Source organism: Podarcis cretensis, assembly GCF_951804945.1.
Source record: "Podarcis cretensis genome assembly, chromosome: 4".
Classification (NCBI taxonomy): domain Eukaryota; kingdom Metazoa; phylum Chordata; class Lepidosauria; order Squamata; family Lacertidae; genus Podarcis; species Podarcis cretensis.
In genome coordinates, this window is record NC_137173.1 from 27,606,367 (window position 1) to 27,623,902 (window position 17,536).

The window sequence follows — 17,536 nt, forward strand, 5'->3', positions numbered from 1 at the left end:
TACTGAACTACACAGGTCCTTGGTCGTATCTGGAGGGTTCTTTTGTGCTTATAAAGAGCAAGGCCGGACCATGAGCCACGTCTCAAGCAGCAGATTGAAAGGCGCAGCAGAACGACAAATGTGCTCAAACAAATGTGCCCCCTTGCCAGCCACTGCCATGGCACTTGAGCACTTAACTACTAGCAGCTGCCTAGCCAGGCACTTTGGTGAAATGTTGCTCAACTTGCGATGGTTTCTCTGAGACAGAGCAAGTTGCAACCACCAGCGCTGCAGTGGCAGGAATCCTGGCTTCTTCCAGGCAGCAAAATGGCTCGAGCTGGCCTTGATTAAAAATCTTGGAACCAAAACACTTGCATTACCTTCAACAAGATAAGTCACCATCTGCCGGCCTCAGTTCCCTATTTGCAAAAAAGATGATGATATACAGAAGAGAGGAGGAATGTAAATCGCAGAATCCGAAGCATCACACGGATTATTTGTAAGAGGCTCTCAATGGGCCTCCTCGAGCCAATTAGCTAGCGGCATTGGATAGCATTTCTAACATCCCTGCTTCAGAAAAAATAAGCAAGCACAATGCACATGCCTATCTTTTATTGCTTTATGTTGGCTTTGCTCTCTGCTTTGCCTCAATCCCATTTCCTGTTTGTCAGCCAAATGCTACAAATGGAGAGTTGGTACATCCCCAATTGACACTTCATGGTGCAATTCAGCCTGTCCAAGATTAGCTACTGCCGATACTTATTGCCAAGTGAATGACTGCCCACCCCTCCCCTGGTTCCAGCTTGTCTGGGTACATATTACCATCTCATTATTCTGCGGTTTGAGGGCACTTATCAAGTCATCGACAGTTTGAACATTTCTCCCTCCAGCACCTTAAGCATCAGCAATATTCTTTCAATGACCCCTATGGATTAGGATGGTGTCCATGTGACTCAGTGCCTGCTTTGCATACAGGTAGTCCTCAGTCTCTCCAGGTAGGGCTGAGAAAAACTCTGGTTAAAATCCTGGAGAGCCGTTGCTAGATGAACCAATGGTTTGGTTTCATATGAGACCGTTTCATAAGCATTGCCTTACTCAAGAAGAAACTTACCTGGAGCATGGGCCTGCCAAACTCTCCCATCAAACAAACACAGCAGACTAAGTAGGTATGAGGTTACTCCCAGCTCATGTGCCATGGACCATGTCAGAAGCTGTAGTCCTTATAAGGCACATGTGGCAAACATGGGGAAGGAGGAGGATCAATAGGGGAAGGGTAGGTGATGGTAAATTAGTGGTCTTCAGTTTCCAACAATTAGTGAGGTTGGTTGCTTGCTGGAAAGAAAAGACTACTGGAAATAATAGGAGACCATTCTACCTACTCACCTCCAAGCAGCCTGGTAACACACAATCTGCAGCATTCCTATGACCCCACTCAACTTTTTGGAGTACTGATGTACTGATCATAGAGCAGACATGGACAAACTTGGTCCTCCAGCTGTTTTGGGACTACAGTTCCCATCATCCCTGACCACTGGTCCTGTTAGCTAGGGATGATGGGAGTTGTAGTCCCAAAACAGCTGAAGGGCCAAGTTTGGCCATCCCTGTCATAGAGAAAGAGTAGAGCCAAAGCACAACCCTTTGCCAAAGGCAGCTGGGCTCCTTCCAGCACCTGTACCAGATTTCAGGATTCCACAACCAGGCCAGAGATGTCCCCCTCCCACAGTTCATTGCTGGCAAAAAAATCCCATCCAGTGCTATAGCGTTAATTGAAAAGGTGTAACTTGACATGCAGATATCCCTTGGTTTGAGGTTTTTATGGTTTCTATTAGGGATGGGAGGGAAGTGAAGGGCGGCAAACTTTAACAGGCAGATCACAGCCTCAAAAATATACAATATGCCCTTCTTTCCGTCCTACCAACTGAAGTTTGCCCTTGCTGTTTATCAACCAAAGGTTGATTAAACAAGGCAAGCAAAACTAATTGGTAGATGTTAGAGGAAGGTCTGCTGTATATTTTTGAGTCTATTTTGGCTCTGGTGGTAGTAGAGTAGGAAATGGTAAGATGTTTATTCCCCCCCCCCCCCAACAGTTGATAGCTTGTTTATTCAATTCTCTCTGAGTTCAGTTTCTCTAAAATGCAGCATGCAAGTGTAAAGACCCAATTAAAGACAGATAATGAATCAGCTAAATGTTCTTTAATCAGTCAGTAGTCCTAGAGGGAAAACAGGCCTCATTTCCACTTTAACACATCATTTTGTAAACTTGTAAAGACCAGCATTCTATCCAATAGTTGCTGCAAAATTTTCTCACCAACTTGTTGGATTATGTGCATTTATTTTACATGTTTGGATCTCTACTACTCCTATGTGGCCTTCTTTCCCGACAGCTTCAAATAAATCCCCAGAACTCAATTTGAAGTCATTCTAAAAATGAAGTGTACTGCCAGAGTTTTCAGGTACAATTAATGTGAAACTGAGCAAGTGTAGATAGCACCCAACTGAGTTGCTGCTTATGATGCTGGGACCAAACTAAAGGCATTGGATAAGATGAGGTTGCATTGCTAACAGTCTCTTCAAAATAAAAGCTTCGGGAGTAAACTGCTGCTATTTTTGAAACAGAAATGGCAAGGGGGTCTCTAAACAAGCTTTTAGCGATCAGTGTTGCCAATAGCTGGATGCACACATTTTTTTTAATTCACCGTTAAGTTTTTGAATGCTAAAATACTAAGATTTCTCATGCTCATGCAGTTTCATAAGTTAAGTTCTAATGGTGTTTTAACTATTAGCATTGGTTACCCAATCAATTCATTGACTCCAGGGGTGGGTAAACGCGAGTTTGTGGATTTATAAAGTCCTGCACAGCTGAGGCCAAGCATATCCAAAATGCCTCCATCCCTGTTCCGAAGAAAGTTTACAATCTTCCTCGGATTTCAACCCAAGTATTAATTTAAAAAGAAAATCAGGAAGGGATATTTCCATTGTACATGTTCTTCATGACTTTAAAACACTGATGCCCAATACAGATCAGGTCACAGCTTTCAAATCACAACCAAGTGCACTACAATATTCTTCTTTTATTTAGTTTAGAGAAGAATCTATCAGTACAGGTTGCAGAAAGAAAATGTTTAGTGCTATTTACAATTTGTTTTAAAACTCTGCTCTATACAAATTTAATTTTGATCATTATGAACAATATCTTTGTAGGCCTACTGCATATAAAGCATTTTGTCAAAGCAATAACATTGAATAAAATAACCTGATTACATTTAAATGAAGTTGATCATTCAGGAAACACAGAACGTTTGTAAGGGCCATGGACTCAAGTACAGAACACAAATGTCAACCTGCAATTTTTTCTTAAAAGCCTAGAGCTATTTATATGGATTATTGTTGTATTATTCTACACTCCAATCTATATTTAAGTTCTATAGTTATGTTTTTATAAGATTTTTATTAAATATATTCTACACATTTGTAATTTCAACTAGGAAGAATTTCTCCCTAGCGGAAAAATATAAAATCTTTTATATTTTTTTACAGGTTTAGATGAAACTAACTCATGCTTTAGTGCTGTGCAATTTTTTTTAGCATATCAGTTTTTAAATTATATGAAGAAAACGAATGGCATCCTTTCTAAATATGTATGCTTTAAAAACCAGTTTTTGATTTCCAATACAATTGCAAGCACTAACACCAAATGCACATAAAATAAACAAACAAAATCTCATCATATGGCAGAGGTTTTTCTTTCCTTTTTTCATTTTTCCTTTTAATTATTTGTTTGAAGTCACTAATGAGTAAGCATGACACTGGACACTAAGATACGGATGAATAAGAATGATTGAAAAACATCAATTGCTGATATTCAAAGACATAAAATTGATTAGTAAATGAGGTCTTCTAATATTTATGCACATTAATAAAAGCCTATGAACTACAGGAAATTGCCCCTCCCATATTAAGGCTAGGAAATGCACTCTCTGCACGTATTTGTGCTGTCTGAACAAGCACTCAACTAATGTACGAGAAGAGTGCATATCAATGAAAAAAATCAGTTTCAACAGCCCTCTACAGAGTGCTTTAAAATTACAGGCACATAGTTTGTTGCAGTGAAAATATATATATATGTCTATAGTCAGACAATTTTAGTTAGTATTTTGTGCCAGTTTGGCCACCAAGGTTGACTTAGGTAGAATTTACTTACTTAGTAGTTATTTCCCCCCCTTTCAGTTGGCCGTTACTGAATTTAAAGAATAAGACTGCTGATAGTATTTTCCAGTGCTGATTCATTTCTCTGTGTTTGAAATACTTAAGAGCTTTTGATGATGAGGTCTATATATCGTCAACCATTTTTAGTGCAAATTGCATCTAGAAATCTTGATTGGTTAAAGTTCAGGTTAAGGATGATCTTATGGCAGCAGTATGATTCCTGTTGAGAATAGTTAACCTTTCCTTGGAGAGAGAATGCATTGGAGAAGTGGAGAAGTGATGTATTAATAAGCTTGTTCAACAACCTAAAACGTAGAAATAAAAAAGTGTTCATTGTTCTAGAAAAAAAAAGTGACAGCGTTCATGTAATATTTCAGTTCAATGGATTCAGACAGGCTTGTCCTAAGGGTGTTTGAAGCAATGTTGGTCTCCTCTAGTCCAGCGGCATGAAAGACGAAAACTATTATACATCACAAGTAGTAGATACAGCAGAGCTTTTACAGGATCACACAGCAATTGCTCTCTCCAGTTTTTTCACGATTCCTCTGACCTGCAGAACAGAGAAAATGTTTTCAAGATAATTAGCGCAAAATATTACTCTCTGTGTGCAACACAAAGGAGCAGAATAATTCTGAATGAGCATTACGAGCTTTGGTCACATGCCCTTAAAAGGGAAGTTACATGATGGATTGTATGGAGCTAGCCGATCTAACTGGAAGAGTCCGCGACCAGAAGGAGGAGGAACATCACGAAGAATGGAAGAAATTTAATGATTATTTAGTTAAATTTGTTAAGCTAAAATAACTGGAAATAGCGTCCAGATACTTAAAGGGCTTAGGATTGTATCTATGTTAACTGATAAAATAATATGTTTAATACAAGAAGGAGAAGATTTAAAGATGTTAATGTTTAATTTAAAGGGTATTAAAATTGGGATTTGGAAAACCGTTATAAGGATATGCAATGATATTCAACTAAGGGGAAACGAGGAAGTCGTTTTACAAAGTAAATAACTGTTATTTTCAATAAGGTTATTATTTATGTCTGTTATGTTTTGTTTGTTTTATGTTTTTGTTTGTCATTGATATTGTAAAAACTAATAAATTTTTTGCAAAATAAAATAAAATAAAAGGGAAGTTACATTTTCAAGTGTAAATATAAATTCACGTGTTCTGAGAACCACACAAAAACCTTTAGATTTCTCCTCAGCACAACATTTTAATAAGTCACAAAGAGACTGCAACCAAAGTGCAGATACTTTGAATATGTGTCCATTGAGTCCAAGTTGGAAGCATCAGCTTACCTTGAGAGTTTGGCTCTGGCAACGTCTCTCTAGCCACCAAATGCATCACTGTCGTCTTGCCAAAAGGAAGTTTTAATGCTGTGTGTGGGGAGAGAGAATTACTTGTTAATACTCTTCTTCATCTCTATAGATACAGCAATATACAATATCCAAACTGCTTATTTTCCAAAAGTGCAAGCTTTCACCATTTGATTTATTTCTTGTCACTTTAATTAGTCACTCTTCAGCTGGAGCTCTCAGAACAGCAGCTTACAAATATAAGTTGCAGAAAGGGAGAATAAAATATTGTCCCCAGTCCTTTGTTGCCCCAATATTTGAAACAGTCAATACAAACCTAAATTTAAGTATTTGTTTGGCTTGTTTCTGATAATAAAGGAAGCCATGTTTGTTAAACCAATTATTTGTCAGCCTAGGAACAGGGAAACTTGGGTTTAAAACTCCACTCAGTCACGAAGCTAACTGGGTGACTCCACTCAGCCTAGCCTACCTTTTTTGTGAGGATTGGTCACAGGGGAGAGAACCTTACATGCAACCTCAAGCTCCTTGGAAGTAGAAAGGGATGGAACTGGGATAACATAGCTGGTCTTAAATTCTCCTTGACTTATCAGCATTTTTCATACCATAACACCATCAACATATTTATATGTACTAAAATGCATGTTTTTTTTAGAAATGTGCATAAAAATACTGGCTAAAATTCAGGGCAAGCATGAAATGCTCAAGTAAAATCTAGCAGATTTGTATATACCATCACAGATTTCAGTACAACTTCAGCATGCTTCCTCTGAAGTTCCCTGCTCCAGTAGAAATTCTTCATGCTTACTTGATATAGAATCATAAAATCACAAAGTTGGAAAGGAACCCAGAGGGTCATCTATTCCAACCCCCTATAATGCAGGGATCTTTTTGTTCAACATTTGGGCTTGAACCCACGACCCTAAGGGTCTCATGTTCTACTGTCTGAGCTAGATGCAAAGACAGACAATGAGGAAGTTCATCTGAAGAAATGTGAGTGGTGTAAATAAATCTTAATGATTTGCCAGACCCCTTCTAAGGATAAGAAAAACCCTCTGACAAGCCTTTATTCTTCAGTGCTGAATAATCCTGGCCAACCACTTTGTGCTTACTATTTTGGGATATTTGCAGTCACACATTTGAAATTATCCAATAATGAAAATTGGCACACAGTCAAACTAGTTAGTGGGAGATTTGACCTGTTAGGAAAGCTAATCTCAAGCAAGCCAGAACAATTTTTTCTAGTGTACATGCATGCAAACTTCCAAGTATGCACACTCACACCCAAGTTCAATTTATATTCCATCTGAAATTTTATCATGAATACAAATACTGCAGTAAAACACAGTATTCAAAAAGTTGACAATAACTATGAGTGTAGTTCACAATATAGTAAAAACCAGGTAGAAGTGCATGCCACAAGGGGGCACAATTGAACTGCTTTTCTACTCCAAGTGAGGCCATTCCAGTCTTTTTATAACTAATCATTTGGAACCTCATGGCTATGCTAGAAACAGCAAGAAAGCTTCCCCTTATTCCGGTTCTCAATCTGCCCAGCCACAGTGCTAAGATTTAGATCACTGTTATGCAATTCGCATAATATTTAGAATACAGATTCTAAGGACTGTATGCAGTACAGGAGGCATATGAAGACTGAAATCAAATCACTTTTCCAATTAAGAGAGGACTGCTATTAACTACTGGTAATTAGTACCATCATTTCCAAGATGATATTTACTGCAGTAATACCTGAAGAGAAATTTAAAATGTGATACACTGCAGACCACTGAATGATAACCCCTTTAAATATACTGACCATTTGAATTTTTAAGAGTTACAGCCTAGTACTCAATTGCTTGTGTAATGGAACACATAATTGCAACTTTAATTAAAAACATTGGTGGGATCGTGCTCAAAGCTGAGAACTTATTAAGTACCACTGATTTTAATAAGAGCCTTTGCTGAATTCCCCAAGTAAAAACCAACAACACCCAAAGTGCTCTAACGGGATCATGCCGTCTGTTTACTAAGAACAAACTTTTATTTTTGTATTGTATTTATATATTGCCTTTCTGCCAAGAAACCCAATGCCATTTTAAAACAATGGCCCTAATATATGGTATGAAATGTAGAGTGTTAAGGGGCCTCCTCTTGGGCCATCTGATGGTCTTTTTAGAAGCTGATGTCACAAGTTCCTAAGAGTGGACCTCTTTGCTTCTGCCTTGCCTGGGGCACACTGGTCTTTCTTAAGGTGGAGAGAGGCTGCTGCATGTGTTCCCTCAGGTATAGATGTTCCTGTCATAGGCTTCCTTGCTTCACTAACTATGCTAGTCCATTTCTTGCATTTTATAAGTCAGACAAAGATCACCCACAGAACCACTGTCTCCAACTGAATTTATTTCATTACCTCCTAATGTCACGTTGCCATGAAGAAACCGTCCTTGATAAATAAGTCGCAGAATATTTGGACTGCTTACTTGCTCTTCTTCCCAGTCTGAAAAAAAGTAGCAAAAAGATATGTCAAGTGCATTCATTGTCTTGTTTATCTTTTAAGTCTCCATTTATACCCTGCCTTATTAGACTATACAACACACTGCATAAACATAATTACAGGTACGAGATCTTTTATTCCTTGCTATAAAGCATGGGACGCAGGTGGCGCTGTGGGTTAAAGCCTCAGCGCCTAGGACTTGCCGATCGAAAGGTCGGCGGTTCGAATCCCTGCGGCGGGGTGCGCTCCCGCTGCTCGGTCCCAGCGCCTGCCAACCTAGCAGTTCGAAAGCACCTCCGGGTGCAAGTAGATAAATAGGGACCGCTTACCAGCGGGAAGGTAAACGGCGTTTCCGTGTGCGGCTCGAGCTTGCAAGAGCAGCGATGTCACGCTGGCCACGTGACCCGGAAGTGTCTCCGGACAGCGCTGGCCCCTGGCCTCTTAAGTGAGATGGGCGCACAACCCCAGAGTCTGTCAAGACTGGCCCGTACGGGCAGGGGTACCTTTACCTTTACCTTTTATAAAGCAGGCAAGGTTTCCCTTCAATTCTAAAAAGGGGCAGTGGGACCAGTTGGAAAAGGAATAGATAAGGCAGGCACTTCAGCCAATATCAGCTAACAACAACAATTCCATTTAAAGATTTAATTACTATAATAGTAACAAACCACTATTACGAAAAAAAAAATCCAGAACCACAGCAAGGCAATACCTTTATTAGGTCAACCAAACTGTCACAAAACAGTGAGTAAGCTCTCAAGTTCTCCAGTATGCTTCATCTTGTTGGAGGTTAAACAAAACTTGGGTGGGAGAGGGGAAAAGCTGGTTGATGGAGCCATGGAGCCTGTATTTAGTCACCAGGTCATACGTCACTTTAAACCATAGGTAAAAGCAAGCAATTGTTTTAAGTTAAGTGCTTTGCTCTTTCCTTCGGGACGTCAGGGAAGAAACAAACCACAAGTGCTACTTCCCACATTCTTCTTTCTTCTTCTTTTTTGGTGATCACTCATAGCCGAGTTGTATTGTCTTCCATGAACACGGTCTTAACAGTATGTCTGTAAGTGACTGTGAAGGCCAATTATGGATCCACAGGTCCTTCCACAGTAGGGACATAGGTTTCCAGTGGGAGTTGGTCATGGTGAGGGTTTGCCAAATGTGCCTTACTCTTAGCACGTTTCTCCCTTTCATTCTGAGTTCGAGCATCTTCAAAGTCCATGACATCTTTGGTAAATACTGTTCTCCAATTGGAGAGCTCACAGGCCAGTGTTTCCCAATTGTCATTGTTTATACTATTTTTTAAAGATTTGCCTTGAGAGTCTTTAAACCTTGTTTGTTTACCACCAGCATTATGTTTTCCATTTTTAAGTTTGGAATAGAGTAGTTGCTTTGGAAGATAATAATCAGGCATCCAAACAACATGACCAATCCAAACGAAGGTGATGTTGAAGAATCATTGCTTTGACACTGGTGATCTTTGCTTCTTGAAGTACACTGGCATTAGTTCGCCTGTCTTCCCAAGCGATGCGTAAATTTTTTTGGAGACACTGTTGATGGAATATTTTGAGAGTGGTGCCCTCCAGAAGAATTGGATGACTACAACTCTCATCACCTCCAACTATTGGTCATGCTGGTGAGAACTGATGAGAGTTGTAAGTTCCAATCATCTGGAGGGCACCTGGTTGGCAAACCTGCTCTAGTAGGTACCATGCAGATTTCAGGCTGCACCCAGGACCTCTCTGGCATAAAGAAATGTACCATGGTTGTGTCCTGAGTTTTTGAAAATATAAAACCTAGTTGCTACCCAAAGCTTAATGAGAACAATTAATAGCTCAGTAACGTAACCCAGTCCTACTTGTTTTATTAGACTGTGAGATTTATTACACAAATATTTAGCTGTATAATCCACATATAAACTCCCAAAATAACACTGAATTTACAAAAATGGGAACCATGTCAAGTATGTTGAAACCACATACCTAAACATTTGTAAATACATCACCTTGTTTCTGTCTACGGTGTTAGCTACCCACTCAGTTTGGTGTCATTCTACACATTTGGTTAACATCTCCTCTGTACTTTTATTTACAAAGGCGTTAGAAACTGGGAGGCCTAGTAAAGAATCGTGCAGCACTCAACTTGTCATTTTGCTCCAGGTTGACAAGGAAGTGTTGAGGAGCACTCTCTGGGTGGGTATGACCCAACCAGCAGCCACATTTCTTTCAAACAGCAGCACTGTCTAGCTCACCAATAAGAATATCATGGGGGACTTTATCAAAAGGCTTGCTGAAATCCAAATATACTACATCCACAGCATGTCCATGATCAACCAAGCCAGTTAACTCTCTATCAAAGATGGAGATAAGGTTAGCCTGGCAGGACTTTTTGCAATCACAGCTTCCACCCACCCCCAAATGCACACTGACTGACAGCTTAATAATCTGTTCTAGAACCTTTCCAGGTACTGATGTCAAGCTGACCAATAACCAGTTGCCTAGGCATTCTTTTTGGAGACACAGACATTTGCCTGCCTCCAGCCTTGTAGTATTTCACTTGTTCTCAAAACACTTAGGATGGGGTTCAGTTGTTCCTCCTGCCCCTTTCCTTCCTGCACTTGCTTTGTCATTCTTGTTCCTCCATCCCAGGTCATCCCACCTTCTCTTTCTCATTTCTTAGTTGCTTCTTTATCCCCCAGTTCCTCGTATGTTTTTATCATTTTTTGTATCTCCATTCAAATTGGGGCAACCCTTTCTGACCGGCTTCCTAGATCTTTTGTTTTCTTGTCGGTGATAACCTCTCATCAAGTTTCTTGCCTTGCTGCTCCAGACAAGAACACCTTGATAAATTCTGCATTTCTATCTGTATGCTAGACATTTGTACCCTGACCTGATGCTTCTTTTCAAAAATCTTGCCCAAGCACAAATAAATATTTTAAATTAAATAATGAAAAAGATAAAAATAAAAAAACCCAGTGACACCAGTTGTATCTCCCTTTTATCAAAGTCATGTGAGGCAGACTGGCTGAACAAGAAGGGGCTCAAGGTCAGCCATGGAAAGAATGACATCTAATAAACTGAAGCTCAGTCCAGATAAGACAAAGGAGCTTTTGGTAGGCTATTCATCTGACAAAGGTGGCAGCAGTTCAGCCTGTTCTGAAAGGAGCTGCACTCTGCTTCAGGGATCAAATTTGCAGTTTCCAAGTAACATTTTTACTCCAAGCTGAGATTTCAAAATGCACAATTGCCAAACATTTAGCTCCATTAGAAAATTGAAGCTTTTAAAAAGGATATTGGGAGGGGTTGTGGGGGAGTAATCTAGACTGCTTCATATTAGAAAATGTCTAAGCTGCAGGGGGGGGGGGGTCTCATACTGGCCTGTGGCATGCCTGTGAACTCTTCCACAGAATTCAAATTGTAATATTGTAAAGTACAATATAATAAATTATAAGAAGCAACAAAAATGCAATTAAAATCATATAGAATCTAGCATAGCTCATTAAAATTGCTACAACAGGCAGGGAAAAAATTAAATGACCAAGACCCTCAGCAATATTCAAGTGATCCAGGGTGTGTGTGTTAGAAACCATTGGTCTAAGTAATGTACAAATATACATATAAAAGTTAGCATAGAAGTCTGTAAGCACATCAAATACAAGAGTGTGGCACTTTGGGTTTCACCCTTTGAGCTATTACCAGCCCAGTAATATTCAGTGATATTCTGCATTAGAAAATAAAGATATTCTTTACCACCACCATCCCATGTTGAGTCCCACCCCCCATGTAGAGGGGGGAAGCCGGGTTCACTTGTCCCAGGCCTCAGAGGGCTAAGCAGGCAGAGGGCTCTGTCAGGGGCCTGCTGGACTTACACCGTTTGAGTTTATAACTTTATTCTAACAAGACTCCTGCCCTGGGCCTCAGACAAGCTCTGCACAGGGCTGATCCCATCTGAATACAAGGTGTGGGGGAACTCGTCTGTAATACTTACCCATTGGCCAGTTATCATATACATGCTTTGCAATGTCTGCTGCTGAGTCATTGGGTGAAAACAAGAATTCTTTCGTTTTTCCGCTTACCAAAATGAGGCGCAAATTTATCTGAAAGAGAAAGCAAATAATTAGGAAGGAATGTCAAAATTACAGAACTGAATTTTTATGATTAATGTGGATAAAACTGTCATTATTTTAGGCCAGTTGCCAAATAAAAGAAAAACAAATGCCACATAGAAAACATAAACCGAGTCACTTTTTGGCTGTGGTACGAAAAAACAGCAAAGACATCAAGTAAAAACTTCTTGGATTACATATAGACAAGTGACTAAAAAAAGACTATTGTTTTATGGGGGATGGGAGGGAACTTCCATTCCCATCCTGCACATGCTCTTTTTAGAGATAAGAAAAAGCCTCACCCCACCCCTGCTTTACCACCAAACCAGCAAATAGGGTTTAGCAAGCACCCCCCTCTGGTTTTGGCTCCAAGAATATTAATAAATATAATGTAAAGGGAAAATGAACCCAATTTGAGGCAATAGCCAATCAATATTTTAAAAAATAATTTATTATTTTGTGTGCTCTAACCATCTTGCTGTGTTAGTGTCTTCTTTCTTGCAGACAATAAAGTGTTATTTTTAGAGAGCATTTTGAGATTTGCACCAGTACATTTTTAAAAAACACAATTACTAACATTTTTGCAGAGTTAGCAACATAGGCACAGCATGCCATTAGAAGGCTTCATACAGCAAGAGCTTTTAAAAAACAAGATATTTGATATTGATCTTCCTGAGACATCATACCTTGCAGTAAACAAGCTCCTTCAAAGGATTTTAAAACTGAGGTTTTATTTTTGGTTATACTGTACAATAAATATATGTCTAACATATGATATAAATAAAGTATTTAGTCCTTTATTAGGAGCAGCTGCTTCTCTGCATAGGAATAACATCTGTTTAAACATGTTGAGAATGTAGTATCATGGCCCTAGAGATATTTCAAAACTAAAATAAGAGGTCCAGTTTTATTTGCCCTCCCCCATCTTATTTATACTGTATATATTTAACATGCTGCCATTCTCAGTCAAACACACATAACCCCTCAAGACATTGGAGCAGCTTGAAAAATTATTCTATGGTTAATAACTATGGTTTATTAGTTATTATCAAACTGTGGTTAAGAAGAATCTCACTTTCATAATTGTTTATCTTAGATTTATCGTGTCTTGTCTGGAATTCAGCAGTGTTACTTATATGAATAGTATTTTGAACTAATTCATTGTATCAGTTTGACTTATAAATATGGTAGTCACATTTTCCTGAAACATGCTCCTGATTTCTCAGTGACTTTGTGCTTGTTTACTCAGGTCCAATTTCAGACACTAGGTTACAAACTGGGTTTGCAGATCCAAGAATCAATCTACTATTTGACTTTGCTCATGTAACTTTCAAGAACTATCAGATTTCATTAGAGACCAGATTCCCACCTTAAAATTAACTTTGAAATATGTGATTACAAGTGTTGATTCAGAAGTGCAAACAAATCTTGTGCTTGCAGCTTCCATGCATAATGAGCAGATCAACACTGCCACACTGACCCTTTTGGTTTTCAAGGAAGGTACAAGGAAGAGCTGACTGCACTATCCTGACAGCAAGTGGCTTCAAGTAACTTGCTGTAACTCACACAAAAGTTAATGGGTTTGTATGTTGTGGTCTAATGGAATGCTATCACAGAAATACTGAACAATTCTGAAATAGAGCCATTCAGACTGGTTGCTGCATTGATTATTACTACATTAACATTTGTAAATTAAAAATCAATAAATCATGAAATTATTTCAGTATAATGCCAACGAACATATTTACCATTCCCACAGTAACTGTTTTAAATATAATTTTAAAAAACCACATGTGCATAAGGACTCTTCGGGATACTAAACCTCTTTGGAACCTTTGTGTGACAGATTATGTAGCAGAGATAGAGAGTAGAGGGAAGAAGAGAAGAGATTGGATGGCCATATGAAGCTGCCTTAAACAAAAATCAGACCACTGGTTCATCTACCCAAATGCATTGGCTACATGGACTTGTAGCAGCTCCCAGAATCTCGGTCGTCTTTCTCACCACTGCCTGCAACCTGATCCTGGAGATGCTTTAAGAGCTTTTTTGTGCAGAGCATGTGAGTGCTCTACCACTGAGCTACTCCCAGCGCCAAATACAGTGTTCTGATGCATTTGAAACAGAAAGCAACAGCACACCCACCCAATCTAAGGTCTTACCCACACAGAGTTTACAACTTACAAGCATTTAGGGACACTGATATGAATTGCACTTTTTATACTGAAAATACTCAAAAGCAGGGTCTCCAGCTGTTGTTGTTGGACTACAAATCCCATCATTTCTAGCTAGCAGGACTAGTGGTCAGGGATGATGGGAATTATAGTCCAAAAACAGCTGGTGACCCAAGTTTGAGAAACTTTGCTCTACAGAATACCTAGATGTCATAGTTACAGTGGTGCCCCACAAGACGAATGCCTCGCAAGACGGAAAACTCGCTAGACGAAAGAGTTTTCCGTTTTGGAGGTGCTTCGCAAAACGAATTTCCTATGGGCTTGCTTTGCAAGACGAAAATGTCTTGCGAGTTCCTGCGGGTTTTTTCCCCTCCCCCCCCTTTTTCTAAGCCGCTAAGCCGCTTATCTGCTTATCCGCTAAAAGCCGCTAAGCCACTAATCCACTAAGCCGTCAATGGGCTTGCTTCGCAAGACGAAAAAACCGCTAGACGAAGAGAATCGCGGAACGGATTCTTTTAGTCTTGCGAGGCACCACTGTACAAGGAAAAGAAAGAGATACTGCACTTTCAGGGCTGAAACACATTTTTCCCCCTACATGGATAACCTATGGGAGGAAAGCATTTGTGCACTGTTACCTGGAATACAGTGCTTTTTTGCCAGAAATGTAGTCAGAAAATTAATGGCGTACACCAGCCTTGCATGTAAGCTATAGCTTAGTACCCATATGAGACAAGGGTTGCCAAGCAGGTGAGTGAGCCGTTGAATGTGCCTAACAGAGAAACCAGGCAGGCAGCCAGAAGAGGGAAGCCCCCTCTTGCCTCACCCAGCCCAGGAATGTAACTGCCGCAGCTCTGTCCCTCCTCTGCCAATTCACAGTAGGCTGACATGGGGGAAAAGGGCAGGCTAGTAATTTTGTGGGAGAGGGGTACTTGCAAAGCTGGTGTAGACAGAGGTATCTAAACATAAGAAAGTCTGGAGTGCTCTCCATGGAAACATGGTGAGAAATAGACACTTATCACCACATAACTTGTGAACGTCAAAAAGAAAAGCAAAACCTTTTACACTTGTTGGGCATGGATTACCTGGTGGACATTTGCTTGTACTGTGAAATTTGAAACAGCCTGTGCTAGACGTATTTTTATTTGGAAGGATGTACAAAGGAGGGTTGTCAGAGATTTCCATTCTTGAAAGAAAAGATCTGTTTTTATGTTGGTTGTAACCAGAACAATACCCTAGTGATCACACACTTACATCTCAAGGAATCTAAAGTTCATGCAAGATTAACAATGCTGTGGACTGCTTCATGAATTATGGGTCATCATGAATTATTTCCCCCTCCTACTACAACCATTATCTGTTTAGAACATACCCACACCCACATATATGAATTGCAAATTGTGTGTTTTCACTACCAGGAGGACATGAGAAAATGTAAGTTTTAATGTGGTTCACAATCCATTTCTGTATTTCTTCAGAATCACAATGAACTGTGCTATTATTTATTTATTCTTTTGTTCCTGCTTAAAATTCTCAAGAGCAAAACAATATTTTCATGACATACCTCTTGGGCTTTAAAAGTATTTTGTCTTTTAGTACTAATGTGGCAAGCTGGGAAACCACAAATACTTAATGAAACTAAGGGGAATACTCTTGAAGGGAAATGACCAACAATAAGACACAACAGGTTCAATTAACATTTATAAGGAGGGGAGGAATCTCATTTAGCCTGTATAGTAAATTCTCTGTCAACACCTTCTAGAAGAAGCAATCCAAAGTCAGCAGATTCAAGAACTCCCCTATTTACTATGACTCTGTTTTTCCACCTCTTTCTCCCACTTCCTCAGCCCACACAACTTTCTTATTTCTGTTCTGGTTTCAAGCTGAAATGTCCCCTTGGTCAAGAAGGGCTACAATATCTGGTGTGAAGTGAACATGTGAAGTGAGCTTATGTTGCCAACAGGGACTAGAAACATGACTAGCTAACCCTGGTGAAAATGCATTGGTATAGCAGCAGCCAATCATTTTTAGGTCAGGCTGTCCAGCTTCATGCTACACTCAATTTATCTTCTGTAAAACCAGTTTTAGCCATTTAAAATCCAAGACACTTTGTAAACCAGTTTTTCATAACTCCTGACATAGGGATATACATAACCTTTTTGCTGGAGAAGAAATGTCCAGGAAGAATCCTATCATTAAAATTATGAATATAGACAAGATGTTGCTGGAGACAGACAAGGCAATGGGACTAGGAATATTTAAGCAAAAAATCAAAAATCATATAGAAAACTATGGTAGTTCAAATCCAATGTATATAGTCATGCAGTCATTTAATTTTATTTTAAATGGGGTGGGTTGTGGGAAGGCAAGCTGGAGATCATGCTTTTTCATAGAAAGCTTCACATTTGAAATCTGCTTTTTCAAAGGTCTGGTGTACCCAAAGTCTCATATGCTGTTTGAATCAGCATAGCCTAAATGATACTGGCTGGATAACAAAAGTGATGTGGAAGTTATACAGACTGCATATAGTGAAAGATGCAAAAACCAATTTTCTACTTGAAGTCAAGGAATATTGGATTCATTTTAGTGGGAATCAAAATAACAAATAATTTATCTGATTTATTAGTTATAATTTGAGGAATTTCAAACCATTAAGCCACTGAACAAAAACAGAGGTAGGATTAGGCTTGAGAGTAAAATATCTTTTGCATCAAAAATCATTTTCCATGCCCAACTTAAACGTCTGTAGTGGTGGTTTGCTCTAGCAGAAGTAAGCAACCCAGACATGAATGAAACACAGACCAAGAAGGCTCTCTTTTTCTTAATTAGTTGGTTGTGTTAAATATAGCTCATAGTAAACATTCAGCCATATGTAGCATAGAGGATCAAGGGTACTAATGCTGCCCATTTCCCTGGAGCAAAGCTCTGCGTTAATGAACTCTGACGTACCTTTGCACAGCTGTTCATAGAGCATTACGTCCATCTTTCTCTCAGAACAAAAGGTTGGTAAACACCAAGTTGACTTATGTGAGTACTATACCCACATTGGATTTGCCATATACAGTACATGAGTTTTACTAACCAGCATTTCTAATGATGTAATCAAAAGCTTGGGTCAAGCATAAATTTAGCCAAATAGCTACAACACTGCGTTGTGAACTTCAGTGTCAAGCTGGAACCTGAATCTGTGGCAGCCCATATCCAGGGAGATTGCTCCATATATTGCAACACATTATCCAGCCTCAAGTAGCACAAAGACCTACAGGACGGCCTCTCCT

General features: G+C 39.4%; 1 protein-coding gene across 3 annotated transcripts in view; it reads right to left on the reverse strand.

Moving 5' to 3' along the window:
- Positions 1-2,153: 2,153 nt before the first annotated feature.
- The window catches only part of UBL3 (ubiquitin like 3), a 39,910-nt gene continuing 24,527 nt past the window's right edge, over positions 2,154-17,536 (reverse strand). For all 3 annotated transcript variants that reach the window (XM_079974658.1, XM_079974659.1, XM_079974660.1), the window contains 4 exons: positions 11,973-12,081; positions 7,911-7,997; positions 5,489-5,566; positions 2,154-4,735 (listed from right to left, as the gene is read on the reverse strand). In XM_079974658.1, the coding sequence (XP_079830784.1) occupies positions 4,683-4,735; positions 5,489-5,566; positions 7,911-7,997; positions 11,973-12,081 (327 nt within the window). In that variant the 3' untranslated portion in view covers positions 2,154-4,682. The remainder of the gene's footprint in view (positions 4,736-5,488; positions 5,567-7,910; positions 7,998-11,972; positions 12,082-17,536) is intronic.